Source organism: Tupaia chinensis, unplaced genomic scaffold (assembly GCF_000334495.1).
Source record: "Tupaia chinensis unplaced genomic scaffold, TupChi_1.0 Scaffold000617_2, whole genome shotgun sequence".
In the NCBI taxonomy this organism is placed as follows: domain Eukaryota; kingdom Metazoa; phylum Chordata; class Mammalia; order Scandentia; family Tupaiidae; genus Tupaia; species Tupaia belangeri.
The window spans coordinates 1,636,739-1,651,194 of NW_006160137.1; the positions used below are offsets into that span (position 1 = coordinate 1,636,739).

Consider the following 14,456-nt stretch of genomic DNA (forward strand, 5'->3'; position numbering starts at 1 on the left):
GAGTGCACGCGCCCTGTAGCAAAAACCTCTCAAAAAAAAAAAAAAATAGAGAGGTGCCCTTCCTCTGCACCCAAAGAGACACAAACCCTCTCCTAGGCCATACCCTGACCAGAATCATTCTCCTTCTGTTATAAAAGAAAGTGATGGGATAATTGGCCAAATTTAGCATGGTGTGTGCATGAAAGAACAGGATTACACTCTTGTTAATTTACTAACATTGCTCACTATGCTATTCAAAAGAGCGTCTTTTTATTAAGGAAATGCACTCTGAAGTATTCAAGAGTGAAGAGACCGCATGCTCGTAATTTTCTCTGAAGGCTTAGAACATTATAATATGCAAATACGGGGAGAGAAAAGATGGCGCAAGTGTCGCGATATGATATCATCTGGGGGATCTGGAAGGGGATATAGGAGAATTTCTCATACTATTCTTGTAACCTTTCTGAAATCTGAAGTTATTTCATATATATATATTCATATATATATCCATATATATATATCCATATATATATTCACATATATATCCATATATATATTCATATATATATTCATATATATCCATATATATTCATATATATCCATATATATTCATATATATCCATATATATTCATATATATATCCATATATATTCATATATATCCATATATATTCATATACACACACACACACACACACACACACACACACATATATATATATACACACACACATACACTCTTGTCATGCGAATATTACTTATTCAACCACTCTGAACTTCAGTGTTTCATCCAAAAGGTGGGCATGACAATATGTGCTTTGTACAGAGCTCAGAGAATGTAGCCAAGGCTGAGTTCTGGCAGAACCAGAACTAGTGGACAGGGTGGGCATGACGGACAGAAACCCAAATTCCTTACACTCGGCCTACTTCAAAAAAAAAAAGCAGCTGTTCCTTTTCATCTTCAGGGAAAGGGAGGACAAAGGGCACCTGAGGCAAGCATGGAATCTGAACACTATCACTTAGAACTTTTTTTTTTGAGAGGTTTTCGCTATAGGGCGCATGCGCTCGCCAGGCAGACAGAGAGAGACATAGAGACAGAAAGCGAGAAATCACCCCCCAGGGGGGATGGCCACACCGCAATCCCTTCTCCTCCATTCTCCTCTCGGGATCTTGGGCACGCATGCACACGCGCCCGGCGTGAGTTCTAAGCCACTGGGTCCGGGACGCGAACCACGGTCAACTACGTGGGAATCCAGCGACATAGCCATTACGCTAACTGCTGGTTCCCACTTAGAACTTTTCATCATCGCCTCATTAATTACGTGACCCTTGGGCAACCACGCTCGGTAAGGCCTGTTAATTCTGGTAATTCTAATGCTTTATAATGATATGACCAATCTCAAGCGGTTTTCCCTTTTATCACTGAATTTAATCTTCACTAATATCTTAACATCGGGCTATTGATTAAAGCTTCCTCCACATAATCAAGGCATCTTCAGGGAGAGTATTATAATCTGTTTCCTGATAAAGAACTAAAAACGCTCCCAGTATGTACCCAAGAGAAATCCTCACCAGGGTCCACGAGGGGACACGCATGGGGATGGTTCCACCGCAAGGGCGTGGGCAGGGGCTGGTGCCCAGGTGTGTGCGCACCGTCAGAGAGGAGCTGGGCAAGCTGTGGTGGACGCACACCATGGGAGCAGCAGGCCAGATACTACACGACAGTGGGTCTTACAAACAGAACGCTGAGCGCCAAAGTCACAAACGCAATGAGATACGTGACGTGGCGCCAACAAGCCCGCAAGTTCCATGGCATTCGTGTGAGTGCGTGAAATTCTTCATAGGCTGTTGCATTGCTAATTTGTAAAAGAAGAATTTCTCCCATTCTGCAGAGGAAGGAAGGGAAGGAAGAACAGAGGCAGAGACACTTGGGGAAAAGGACAGAGGGGTGGACAGCAGAGAAACGATGGGTTTGGAGGAGGGCAATGCGTGCAGGTAGGCACAGACCTGGCAGTGCCCGTCCCACACACAGGTCCCAGACTCTTACCTGAGGTGCCTGCCTTGTGGCTGGGCTGGCCCGTCTGGTGCACGCTCTGCTGCAGCAGGCTGAGGCACTCCCCGAGGCAGCTGAGGGTGGCGGCAGAGGTAGCTTTCAAGAGCAGCAGATCCTGGTCCAGGGCGGTGAGGGGGCCGGAACCTGGCAGGGACTCGATGGCATGCACGAGGTTCTTCTGCTGCCCTTCCACCTGGTTCATCATCTACAAAGTGGGGGAGATGGCAAGGGGGTGAGGGTCAGAAGTCCTCCATCCGGCAGGCAGAGGAGTCAGCACTTAGGCCACGGGCGAGGTAAAATCGGGGCAGCGTCAGCTCACAGAGCTCAGGGCTCATTGCTCCTGTGACCAGATCCAGTCCTGGTCTAGGGAAATCCGAGACCAGTCTAGATCGACCTGTCCAAAAGCACTCCGTCCAAAGACTTCTAGAACTCGGTGCTGAAAAGGACCATGAGGGCTGGGTAGGTGTACCATTGTATAGCTCTCCTGAAGGTGAGCAGATAGTAAACACCGCAGGGACCAGTCGATGCCATGGTAGCGAAACACAGTACTCTGTAAGGCTGGCCCACAGGGGTGGTTCCCAGTCCGTGTCAGGACACCTCCCTGGGCACACAGTCATGTACATGCCCACGAATCAGGGCTGGCTGAGGCTGGCTCCAGATCATGGTGTCAGGCCCCTGTTGGGGATGTTGTTTCTCTCTTGCTTGCCGACTCAAGGAAGAAATAAATCAACTTTTTTTATATAGAGAGATTTTTACTATAGGGCACATGCACTTGCCAGAGAGACAGAGAGCCAGAAAGTGAGAAATCACCCCCCAGAGGGGATGGTTACAGCGCAATCCCTTCTCCTCTCGGTATCTTGGGAGCACATGTACAAACACCCAGCGTGAATTTTAAGCCCCCAGGTCTGGGACTCATACCACAGTCAGCCACGTGGGAGTCCAGCGACATAACCATTATGCCATCTGCTGGTCACCAGAAATAAATAAACTTTAAAAATAATAACAAGGGGACCAGCAGGTGGCATGGTGGTTAAGGTGCTGGACACGCCCACGTGGCCAACCACAGTTTAAGTCCCGGACCTGGAGGCTTGCTTTCTCACTTTCCCTCTCCGCCTCTCTCTTGTCTTTCTCTGTCTGTCTCTGGTCAAATGAAAATAAATGAATGAATAAATTTAAAAATATAACAACAATAAATACATTAAAGGCAGCAGTCTCCGTGATCATCTTTAAAGTTCTTTTGCTGCAGAGGATTATCTGAGACAGTGGATGCACTGTGGTTTTTCCAGCACAACAAGACTAATTTCTTGCTTTCCCTTGACCTTCAAACCTTCACTCTCTGGCAAATCCTATTCAAAGTTTAAGGAAAGGAAGCAAACCCGGGGGCTGATATTCTTCATGTGAGTGAGATTACAGTGAAGCCAGTGTCAGGCACCCCCACGCTCCCCCAGAGAAATGCTAAACAGGATGTAGACCCAACACCACCGAAGATGTCAAGAAGAGAAAACACAGAAACTCCATACCCAGTCCTACGCCGTGGCTTAAGCTACAACAAACTAAGATAATCATATCTTGTGGGCCAGATTCTATTTTGAAGCTTATCGTAAGACAAACAGTAGTTTAATTATGTCTTCGAATGACAAATCAGGAAGACAAGGCCTCAAGAGCTAGCAAAGGACTTCAACAGTTATCTCGTGAAGTTCGTCGCCCTCATGTTTGACGACTTCTCTCATTAAACAAGATGACGGCGCAGTGCTGAGCACCATGTCGAGCAAATAATGAGTCGTTCTCGGCCGTGGAGGAGCTCGAGCAAACAGCCAGGTCACCGAACTGGTGGCCCTCAGAGGCGGGAAGTAACTCCAGTTCTCCAGACTCTGACCCATCGCTCTTTGTACTTCCCAACAAAGCTGTCCACGTGTGAAGTGACAGCTCCAGTTTTGTCACTGTCACTTCCAGAGGATCCTTGTGACTATCACAGTGTCCTCAGACAGAAGCAGCTGGAAGAAGCAATCATTCTGTAAGAACCACAGACTTGGCAGACTTGGACAAAATCTTCATTGCACACTCTCAGCCTTTTCTTTCTGTTGAAAGTAGGATCCGCTATTTTGTATCATTTGACTCAAAAAAAAAAGAAAAAAATAGTTCACTCTTTGCAATCCTACTTTCCAAAACATGTACTATTACTTTAAAGTGATTTTTTTTTTTAAAAAAAAAGAGAGATTTTTGATATAGGATGTATGCGCTTACTAGAGAGACAGAAAGGCAGAAAGACAGAAAGCAAGAAATCAGCCCCCAGGCGGGGATGGCAGGCTGCAATTCCTTCTCCTTCATTCTCCTCTTGGGATCTTGGGCATGCACGCATGCAAGCCGCATGTGGGTCTGGGACTTGAAATGCAGTCGACTACATGGGATTCCAGTGACATAACTATTAGGTCTTCTGCTGGTCCTGAAAGTAAGGCCTTTTAAGTAAAGAACTGAAGGAATGGAAACTACATGCAAGAAGGACATCTGAGGAAAAGCAGTCCAAATAGAGTAAACTACCAAGAATAGAATGGCCACACTGCAATCCCTTCTTCATTCTCCTCATGGGAGTTTGGGCACACACACACACACACACACACACACACACACACACGCCCAGCATGAGTTTAAGTCACCAGATCCAGGACTTGAACCATAGTCTATGTGATAGTCCAGTGATGTAACCATTGGTGCCATTTGCTGGTCCCACTTTAAAATGATTTTTAAAAATCCATGTTAATAAACATGTCACACAGACATGGTTTGGAATATTCTCAACTCTCCATACACACCTATAATTTGACTATGCAAATTGCTTTTTTCAGATTATACAGGTTAGACCTCGTCATTTTGGCTCCTAAAACAACACATGGAATATAACAAGGGAGCAATCGGGGGACCAGCAGTTAGCATAATGGCTATGTCGCTGGACTCCCATGTAGCCAACCACGGTTTGGGTCCCGGACCCGGTGGCTTAACACTCATGCCAGGTGCATGTGCATCCTCACCCAGGATCCTGAGAAGAAAACGAAGGAGAAGGGATTGCAGCATGGCCGTCCCCCCGGGGGGTGATTTCTCACTTTCTGTCTCTCTGTCTCTCTCTGTCTGTCTGGTGAGTGCACGTGCCCCATAGCAAAAACAAAAAAAAAAAAAAAAAAAAAAAAAAAAACAAGGGAACATTCGGGGATTAATAAGTATTCATTTATCCTTTAGGTCTTTTTTTCTCAATGCAAGAGAGAGGGGAGGGGGGAAAGAAGGAGGAGAAGCAGAAAGCGATACTTTGACAGGGTCTTACTGTTGTGACCCTCTGCTTTGGCCTCACAGTCAGCTAGGATTACAGGTACGTGTTACCACGCCTGACCTATTCAGGCTGGTCCAGGAACCGAACCCTAGCTTCCCATGTGGCCCCAGCCTTGCGTAGTGATACCCTAGAGCTTGTGCCACCACGTCCGAGTCTCTCATTCTGGTTTTTGCTTAAGAATCTCTTTCTCAAGAAACTTTCCTGAACCACCTAATTGAAACTGTATCTCCAGCCCAGCCCCTGGCACGCCTATCGACCTTACTAACTCTTTCTCCATAGTACTCGACACCTTTTGACCTAACTTGTAATTCACTTATTTATTATGCTCATTTATTCCGGGATATGACCAGGAATCATTCTCTGATAGATCCCAGTGAATAGCTATTGAATGAATGAATGAATGAATCCAAATGTCACTATTCTTTCATTAAAGTGCAAGAGAATCCACTTAGAAGACACGAAATCTACAGAAATCACTCTATCTAATGACCATAAGATGGCTGAACATTTAGTAAAAATAATGCCTCCTTTACCAGTTTAGCCAAAGAAATAACAGCTGGTTAAGTTTAATTTCAAAGAAGATAAAATGTCAGGGCCAGCAGGGGACACAGTGCTTACGCCTGCGGGATTCCCTCATAGCTGACTGCAGTGAGTCCCAGATCCAGCAGCTTGAAATTCACACCAGGCACCCATGTGTGCGTGGCCAAAATCCCAGAAGGAGAATGGTGGAGACGGAATTGTGGAGTAGCCATCCCCCGTGGAGGGTGATTTCTCACTTTCCTTCTCACTGTCTCTTTCTGTCTCTATAGCGAGTACAAGTACCCTATGGCACAAACATTAAAAAAAAAAATTTTTAAGTAAAATGTCTATGTATTTATTAACATTCAACTAGACATCTGTAACGGCCAGCAGTTAGTGAGAAGTGGATTTTGAGTTATTTATAGTAATTGGCATTTCTGTAAATTCATACTACAAAACAGTCTTAGAAAAACGATGCATGGAGAAGGAACTGCATGATGACCAAACAGCATATATTACATGGGGTCATCGGAAGACCATGACGTTCTTTTCTATGTTTTTCTGTGCAAAAGTGCATCATGACTTTTCCAATGACCCGATATATCTTTTACTATTATAAGTGATGCCATTATGCTTCAGAGAAAAGGTGAGTAAAATCAAGCCATTAACCATATGGAATAAACTTGTTTTGAATCAACAAATAGAATTAATTGCCTTCTAACTACATAGTATAGGATAAACATTGGTTCTTTCACAAGCATAAGGTATTCCATGATCTCAGGTAATGAAAACACACAATTAGCTCACAGAAGTGTTCATTTACAGCCTATGGCCCATGCCCAAGACGCGGCAGCCCTTTGCAAGGGGCGTGTGGAAGCAGCAGTGACGTGGGTTTGGTGGTTACCATCACTTGGGAAGAACTCATGGCACTGAGTGGGTAGGGGTCGCAATTCAGGGCTTGGCCACGTCCAATTAAGAACCTTGCTGCTTCAAATGCCAATCACGCCTCCTTGAGTAACCCTTGGCTAGATTGTCAGGCTCCTTGTAGCTTTCAACACCTTTCTCGGTAAACTGAACACTAAAAATAAAATGAGCCCGTCATGGTGACTGGCACCTAGCAGACACCTCCTAAAGATTCATTTTCTCCGTGAGATGTGAACCAGAAATCCAGTGTTCAATGACATGATGGATGCTAATCTTCATTTTTTATCAGCTTCATCAGACTTCAACAGAAACTGAGTAAACCCTGAGAGACATGCAGAAGTCCTCACCTGAGAACTGAATACCACAGTTATTACTGCTCCGACGTTTGCTAAGACTGGGAGGCACTGACTGAGTCTCCATTAGACTTTGGATGACCATATCCAATTTTAATGAAGGGCACACAAAAAGATGACTATAGTACTGAAGGGCTATATGCACCCCAAACACCAACAGCGAATTCCTAAGAGGGGCCTCTCCCTTTCAATGTGCCTTTAGGTTTACCAACAAAGGGCAAAACACAGACCGACCTTATAGCCTAGTGGTTAAGGGAGCCAGATCCCATACGGTCAACTATGGTTTGAATCCCCGACTCAGTGGCTAGGGGTGTGTGTGTGTGTGTGTGTGTGTGAGTACCCCAAATCCTAACAGGTTAGAGAAAGGGAGGAAAAGAGACTGCAATATTACCACAGTTGGGGGGTGCTTTCTCCCTCTCTCTCTGGTGAATGCAAACGCCCTCTGACAGTTTAAAGAAAGAGAAAGCAAAGAGCAATCTTCAAGGAGCAGACTCATCTACATCCACTAGCCTTTAAAAATAATCGAGCAATTTACATTAATTACATAAGGCTCAAACCAGGGCCCTAAACACATCCTCCAAGGCATGTCCATGTTAATCACCCGTGGTGTTCATAGACAAAGTGCATCTCTCATTTCTTTCCAGCACTTGGCTTCCACCATCAAGGGCAGCACCAACTTGTAATACAGGTGCAAAAAGGGGTCTCCGAATTAAATTTTAAAGGAACACCCCTTAAAAGTATCAACTCTGAGTCTGCGAAAGAAACAACATGTAGGCCAAGTTATATTTCACAGATAAGCAAACTCCCCAGGCTGGGGTGGAGGGGAGTCTACAGCCTGTTTCCCCGAGCACAAACAATGGTATCTCCCTTATAAAAACAGATCACAGGAGTTTAATACTCATAGGGTCAGTGGTTGCAGAAACAGAAGAGAACAAAGAAGCTGAAACAGATGCAAAAATCGAAACTCAGTGACACCCAGATCAACAGTTTCAATCGGGCTAAAATAGAAAACTGAAGGCAGCCGCGAGGGGCAAGGCAAAGGTCTGGTGGTCTTGACTGCTTTGGACTTTTCTGGGCTGCAAACCTCAGTCTAGGTTTTAGAGGCGCCTGAAAAGTCTAGTCCTGACAGGTTGGATGCTGAAAAATAAGTTCAGTCACTCAATCGTCACTAACAGAAGGATCCGCTCAAGACCTCCCAAACACAGATCCTAATCCTAAAGGCACCAGAGCTGCCTGCCTCGCTTGGCACAGCCTCACGGGTTCCCCAATGCCTTTGGTAACTCAATCCATCTTGGTGGGTTAAGGACTAGAACATTTGAGGCAAGGTACAAGGCAGACTCTGTTTGCCACTTCTCACTCTGGAATTCCAGAGCCCTCTCTGGGTCAGGGGGGTCTGTCCTTGGCTAACAGGCATTTTTCCACTTCTGCATTGTCCTCACTTAGGCTTTAAGCCACTCTTCCAAGATCTTTAGGACCCAAACCATACACACACACACACACATACACATCCCCCTGTGCTGTTGTCTCCGTTAACACAACTGCACTATTCCATCAACCTCATGAGCCTCGTTTTAATATTTCAGGAGATTCCATCCCAGAAATGGTTCATTGGTTCCTTATAGGAACTTCTTGTAATATTCACCAACTCCTGATGAAAACCATCAGCAGGCAGTCTGCATCCTAAAATTCACTGAATTGTAAATCCTTGCTTTGCAGTTTCCACCAATCTCAAACCATTTTCTCATGATCTTTAACCAACCTTAATCGAGTCTCCACATGGTAAACCAAACTATCAATTCTCAGTGAATTCTGATTTTTCCTTGCCCTGGGAGACACAGCCACTGCCCTGGGTAGGAGCTGCCTCAACATGGGTGGTGAATAACATTATATTATCAGCAGACTGCATGGCTGATCTCTAGAGAGCTGGCATTCCAATCTGCAATGCCTTCTCCAAATTTCTGTGTGATGGGGCACAAGAAGTCTTGATCTCACATTTGAACAATGTTTTCTTCTCCCAGTTAGTTGCTACAGGTGCAAAAGGGGTATTTCCCAGGCTAGGTCTCTTGTTCCACCTCTTAGCACAAGATACACCTTGAATGCTACTCTCTTAAAAGTTCCCTTTAAGTGGGACCAGCAGATGGTATAATGGTTCTATCACTGGACTCCCATGTAGTCAACAGCAGTTTGAGTCCCAGATCCTGGGGCTTAAACTCACGCTGGGTGTGTGTGCATGCGTGCCCAAAATCCCAAGAGGAAAGTGGAGGAGAAGGGACTGCAGCATGGCCATCCCCTCTGGGGGATGACTTCTCACTCTGTCTCTCTGGTGAGTGCATGTACCCTATAGCAAAAATCTCTTTAAAAATAAAATAAAATAAAGTTCCCTTTAGGTAAGTCCTATGAAACCCCTTGGAACACCACACACCCATGAAAGCCACAATCCTGTGTAGGTCTCTATTACTCCCAGATAGTTCTCAGCCTGAGTAAGAAAGAAAAATCCCCATCCAGTCTAGAGACCTTCAAGATGCACATTTCTTAGTAGGGATCAGAGAATAGGTGGCAGAGTAAGGGACAAGATGAGCAGGAGGAAGTGGGGTCCATCTCCAATGGGTAGAAGCTGTTGGCTAAACAAATGAGGTTACGAAGAAGAAAGTAAACACACACACACACACACACACAAATAGAATGGATAAAACAAAAATAAGAAGTATAATGTACTAAATATTGATAATAAATGGAAAAAAATCAAGGTAAAAAGAAGGGAACCAGCAGTTAGCGTAATGGCTATGTCGCTGGACTCCCACGTAGTCGACCGTGGTTCGTGTCCCGTGGCTTAAAACTCACGCCGGGTGCGTGTGCGTGCGTGCCCAAGATCCCGAGAGGAGAATGGAGGAGAAGGGATTGCGGCGTGACCATCCCCCCTGGGGGGTGATTTCTCGCTTTCTGTCTCTCTGTCTCTCTCTGTCTGTCTGGCGAGCGCACGCGCCCTATAGCGAAAAACCTCTCCAAAAAAAAAAAAAAAGAGAAAAAGAAGAAGGAAAGTTCACACACACAGAAACCTGACTACTAGGTCTTCGATGAACTTATTGCAGGGGCCAGCCCTTCTATAAAGGGACAGACAGTAAATATTTTATGTTTCATGAACCATATGGTCCCTGTGACAACTACTCAACTCTGCCACTGTAGCTCAAAAGCAGCCAGAGACCGTGTGTAAACAAATGGGCAAGGCTGCACTCCAGTAAAACTAACATTTGATTCATTTCATGTTGGTTTTGGCAACCGATAATTATCTTTTTTCATTCGAGTTCTGATTTTCCTGGTTCTTGATATGACCAGTGATTTTCGGTTGTATTCTAGACACTTTGGCTACTATATTATGAGACTCTGGGTTCTATTTGAATTTCTTTTTCCTTTTTTTTTTTAAATCTGGCAATCATAGGTTAAGGGTTAGCATGCAGGTCCTGGCTGTGGTTCCAATGACAATCTAATTTCACAGTCAAGGTCACACGGCTTCACTGATAAAGGAAAAGCAGGACTGGTCCTCAGTTCTCCAGTTCCACTTCCATAGCCTTTCCAGCATGACACATAATCTCTTTCATACACTCAAGAAACAAAATACTATGTCCTGCCTCAGAAAACAACTATGGTAAAGTTTCTTCCTTTACCCTGTCCCTCCCACCTCCCTAACCACCATCTCAGCACCTGGAAACCAGAGTCATACACCCCATGATGGTACTTCGATCAGTGATGGACCACACATATGGTGGTCACATAAGATTAGAATGGAGCTGAAAAACTGATACTTCCTAGTCACATCACAACTGTTGTGACATCGAAGAGCAGCGAATTACTCACGTGTTTGTGGTGATGGTGATATAAACAGACTATACTGCTAATCACATGAAAGTACAGCACAAATAATTATGTATAGTACACAATACTTAAATACAATAAATGACTATGTTGCTGGTCTGCGTGTTTATATATTATCATCATTTGAGTGTACTCCATTTTTTTTTTTAAGTTTTTCCACAAGGCACATGCGCTCACTGGAGAAAGACAGAGAAAGAGAAAGTAAGAAATCACCCCTGTGGGGGGATGATCATGCCACAATCCCTCCTCCTCCAGGGATTTTGGGCACACATACACATGCACCCAGCATGATTTTTAAGCCACAAAGTTCAGGAATCGAACTATGGTCAGCCATGTGAAAATCTAGTACCTTAACCATCACAGTGCTGGCTCCACTCCTACTTTTTTATTTATTTATTTATTTTTTAAATCTTTAATATACATTCAATCACATTATTTAGCTTACAAAGTGAACATCTCAATATGTGAACATTTCTCCCCAGTCCAGTTGATCAAAAAATCTTCAATCAATAACACCAAAAATGTTTACTGTAAAACAGATTGGAGTGTCGTGCCAGCAGCACCCTCGTACAACTCATGTTTACTGCATCTCTTGACTACGTCAGTTCTCCTGTGTTTGATTTAATCTCATGTTGTTTTGTTCGTCGTGGACCCTAAGCTTACAAAAATCCATGACTAATGTAGCCAGTAAGAGGTCACATTGAATGACAGACTTGGAAACCAAGTCAGGTGATTAGAGACAATGATGGAAGGAAAATCCATGCTGGTTACTGCTCACCAGTCAAGCATGTCCTATCCCGCCATAGCTACGATCTTGAAGAACAAGAGCAAAGTGACAGAAGCTATTAAAGAAGCCTCCTCACTGAAGACAACTAGACTAACACAAATTTGAGAAGGGCCTATATCAGACATGGGGACACTTCTAATGACTTAGATTGATGAGCAGACAGAGAAGTACATCCCACTCAGGACCATGACAATCATGGCCAAAGCAAGAAGTTTGTTTGTAATGTTTAAAGGAAAGACTATGCCCGACTATGGTGTTGAATTCACTGCTAGCTCTGGGTGGTTAAACAATTCAACACTCATTATTCATCACATAAAAGGAAAGTGAGTGGCGGGTCTGCAAGTGCTGATGTGAAGGCAGCTGAAGAATTTTAGAAACTCTAAATAAGCTGATTGTAGAGGAAAATTACCTGTCAGGGCAAATATTCAATATAGATGAAGTCTCCTTATTTTGGAACTAGATGCTTGAAAGGACTTTCATTTGTAATGAGGCCAAATCAATGCCAGGTTTTTAAGGTGTTTTTGTTTGTTTTAACGTTTTGCCATATGGTACATGTGCTCGCCAGAGAGACAGAGACAGTGAGAGGGAAAGTGAGAAATCATCTCCCAGGGGGATGGTCACTCTGTAATTCCTTCTCCTCCTGGGATTTGGGCATGTATGTACACGTACCTGGTGTGATTTTTCAAGCTGCCGAGTCTGGGATTCAAACCACAGTCAGCCATGGTTAACCACCTTAACCACCATGGTTAACCGCCTTAACCACCATGCCACCTGCTGGCCCAGGTTTTAAGTTTCTTAAGGACAGAAGACAGTCTTGCTTGGGGGCAGTGGTGCAGGCTTCGGATGAAAATCCTCTGTGATCTGGCATAGGGAGAATCCTGGGGCCCTCGAGCATATGTCCTTGAGCATAGACCACCACTGTTCTAAAGGAGCAATAAGAAGTCATGGTTGACCCAGTTCTTATTCTGAGATTGTACTTATTGTTGGTAATGCTCCTGTATATCTTCCATTTACTGGTGACCTTCATCCAAATATCAAAGTGGTGTTTCTCCTTCCAAACATGATCTCCCTGATCTAACCAATGGACCAAGGACTTAGGGAATTTTTCAAGGCCTGCTACTGAGGATGACCTTTGCTCACCTATTGCTGCTACTGACAAAGACACCGATGCAATTCTGAAGGGATTACAACATCTGTGAACCTTGCTTGGACTTGGGATGATGTCACCAAGGAGTGTATGAATGGCAACTCAAAGAAGACATTCAAGAGGTTTGTCTATGGGGCCAGCAGGTGGCATGATGGCTAAGGGCACTGGATTCCTACATAATCGACCGTGGTTCAAGTCCCAGACCTGACAGCTTTCTCTCTCTCTCTCTCTCTCTCTCTCTCTCTCTCTCTCTCTCTCTCTCTCTCTCTCTTTCTGTCCCTCTCTGGTCAAGTAAAATAAAATAAATAAATAAAGGTAAATAAAGTAATTCTTTAAAAAACACAAAAAAAAATTTAAAAGAGGTTTGTCTTCAAAATATTTTCTGAGGACGAGGAGGTTGCAAAAATCAACAAGGCTGTGGTTGAGATGGCAAGTTTCCTGAGGATGATATTGAGGCGTTCCTAGACATTGTTCCTGAAGACTTTGCTAACAGCGTTGTGAAAGGGGACAGCCTATGGCCTGGTGGTTAAGGGAGCCAGATCTCAAATGGCCGACTATGAGAGAGTAACGAAATCTTCTGCTGTAAATTTTTCTTTTCTTTAAGTTTATTTGTTTCTTCCATGAAAGAGATAGGCACTTCCAATAGGGTTTTCAGGCCACAACCCACCCCCATTCTTAGCTGGCCAAGATCACAAGCATACACAGGTACATGATGCTCAGGTAGGTCCTAGACTTGAACCTTGGACCCTTTCCATGTGGGTCTACTGTGCTACCACGATACCATTGCCCTTGCCCTCCATTGTAAATGTCCTTGGGGGGGGCTCTTATTTATGTCTTTCCTATATATTTCTTTTTTTGGGGGGGCCTCTTCTTTGGCTATGTGTTCTTGATCCATTGGGTTGTTGGGAAAGTAATGACATGTTTTTGCATAGAAATATGTCATAACGTTTCCAACAGACAACCTAATAGTTTTAACCACTATTTTTGGCCAGAGAGCATATGCACTGAGCACAAAGAGAAGAAGAGATAGAGAGAGAGAGAGAGCAAGGGAGAAAGCATCTTCAATGAGTCATGGTCATGCTGCAATTTCTTCTCTTCTATCCAACCGAGATTTGGGGCACACACGGACATGTGCCCAGTGTGTTTTTCAAGACAGTGGGGCTGGAGTTGGAACTGTGGTTGGTCATGTGAGACCTGGCTACCTTAGGCACTAGGCTATGAGGCTAGCCCAAAGATCGCACTTTAATGGCTTTATTTATTTATTTATTTATTTAAAAACTGTAATTGCCAAAAAGTACATGTACCTGCCAGAAAGAGAGAGAAGGAGAGGGAAAACACACCCCCATGGGGCATAGTCTTGGTGTAACCCCTTTTCCACCTCTTCATCCTGTCAGGATCTGGGACACGCACACACACCCAGCATGTTTTTTACGAAAGCTGGGATTTGAACTGCAATTGGCCATGTAAGATTCAGCTCCCTTGACCATTAAGCCTTAACCATTAAGC

The 14,456-nt window shown here is 44.3% G+C and overlaps 1 protein-coding gene across 1 annotated transcript in view; it reads right to left on the reverse strand.

Annotated features, from left to right (window-relative positions):
• OSBPL10 (oxysterol binding protein like 10) overlaps positions 1-14,456 on the reverse strand; it is a gene marked incomplete in the record, with an annotated part of 330,123 nt that overhangs the window by 69,703 nt on the left and 245,964 nt on the right. Inside the window, 1 exon segment of the mRNA XM_027775946.1 lies at positions 2,026-2,236. Coding sequence (XP_027631747.1) covers positions 2,026-2,236 — 211 coding nt within the window.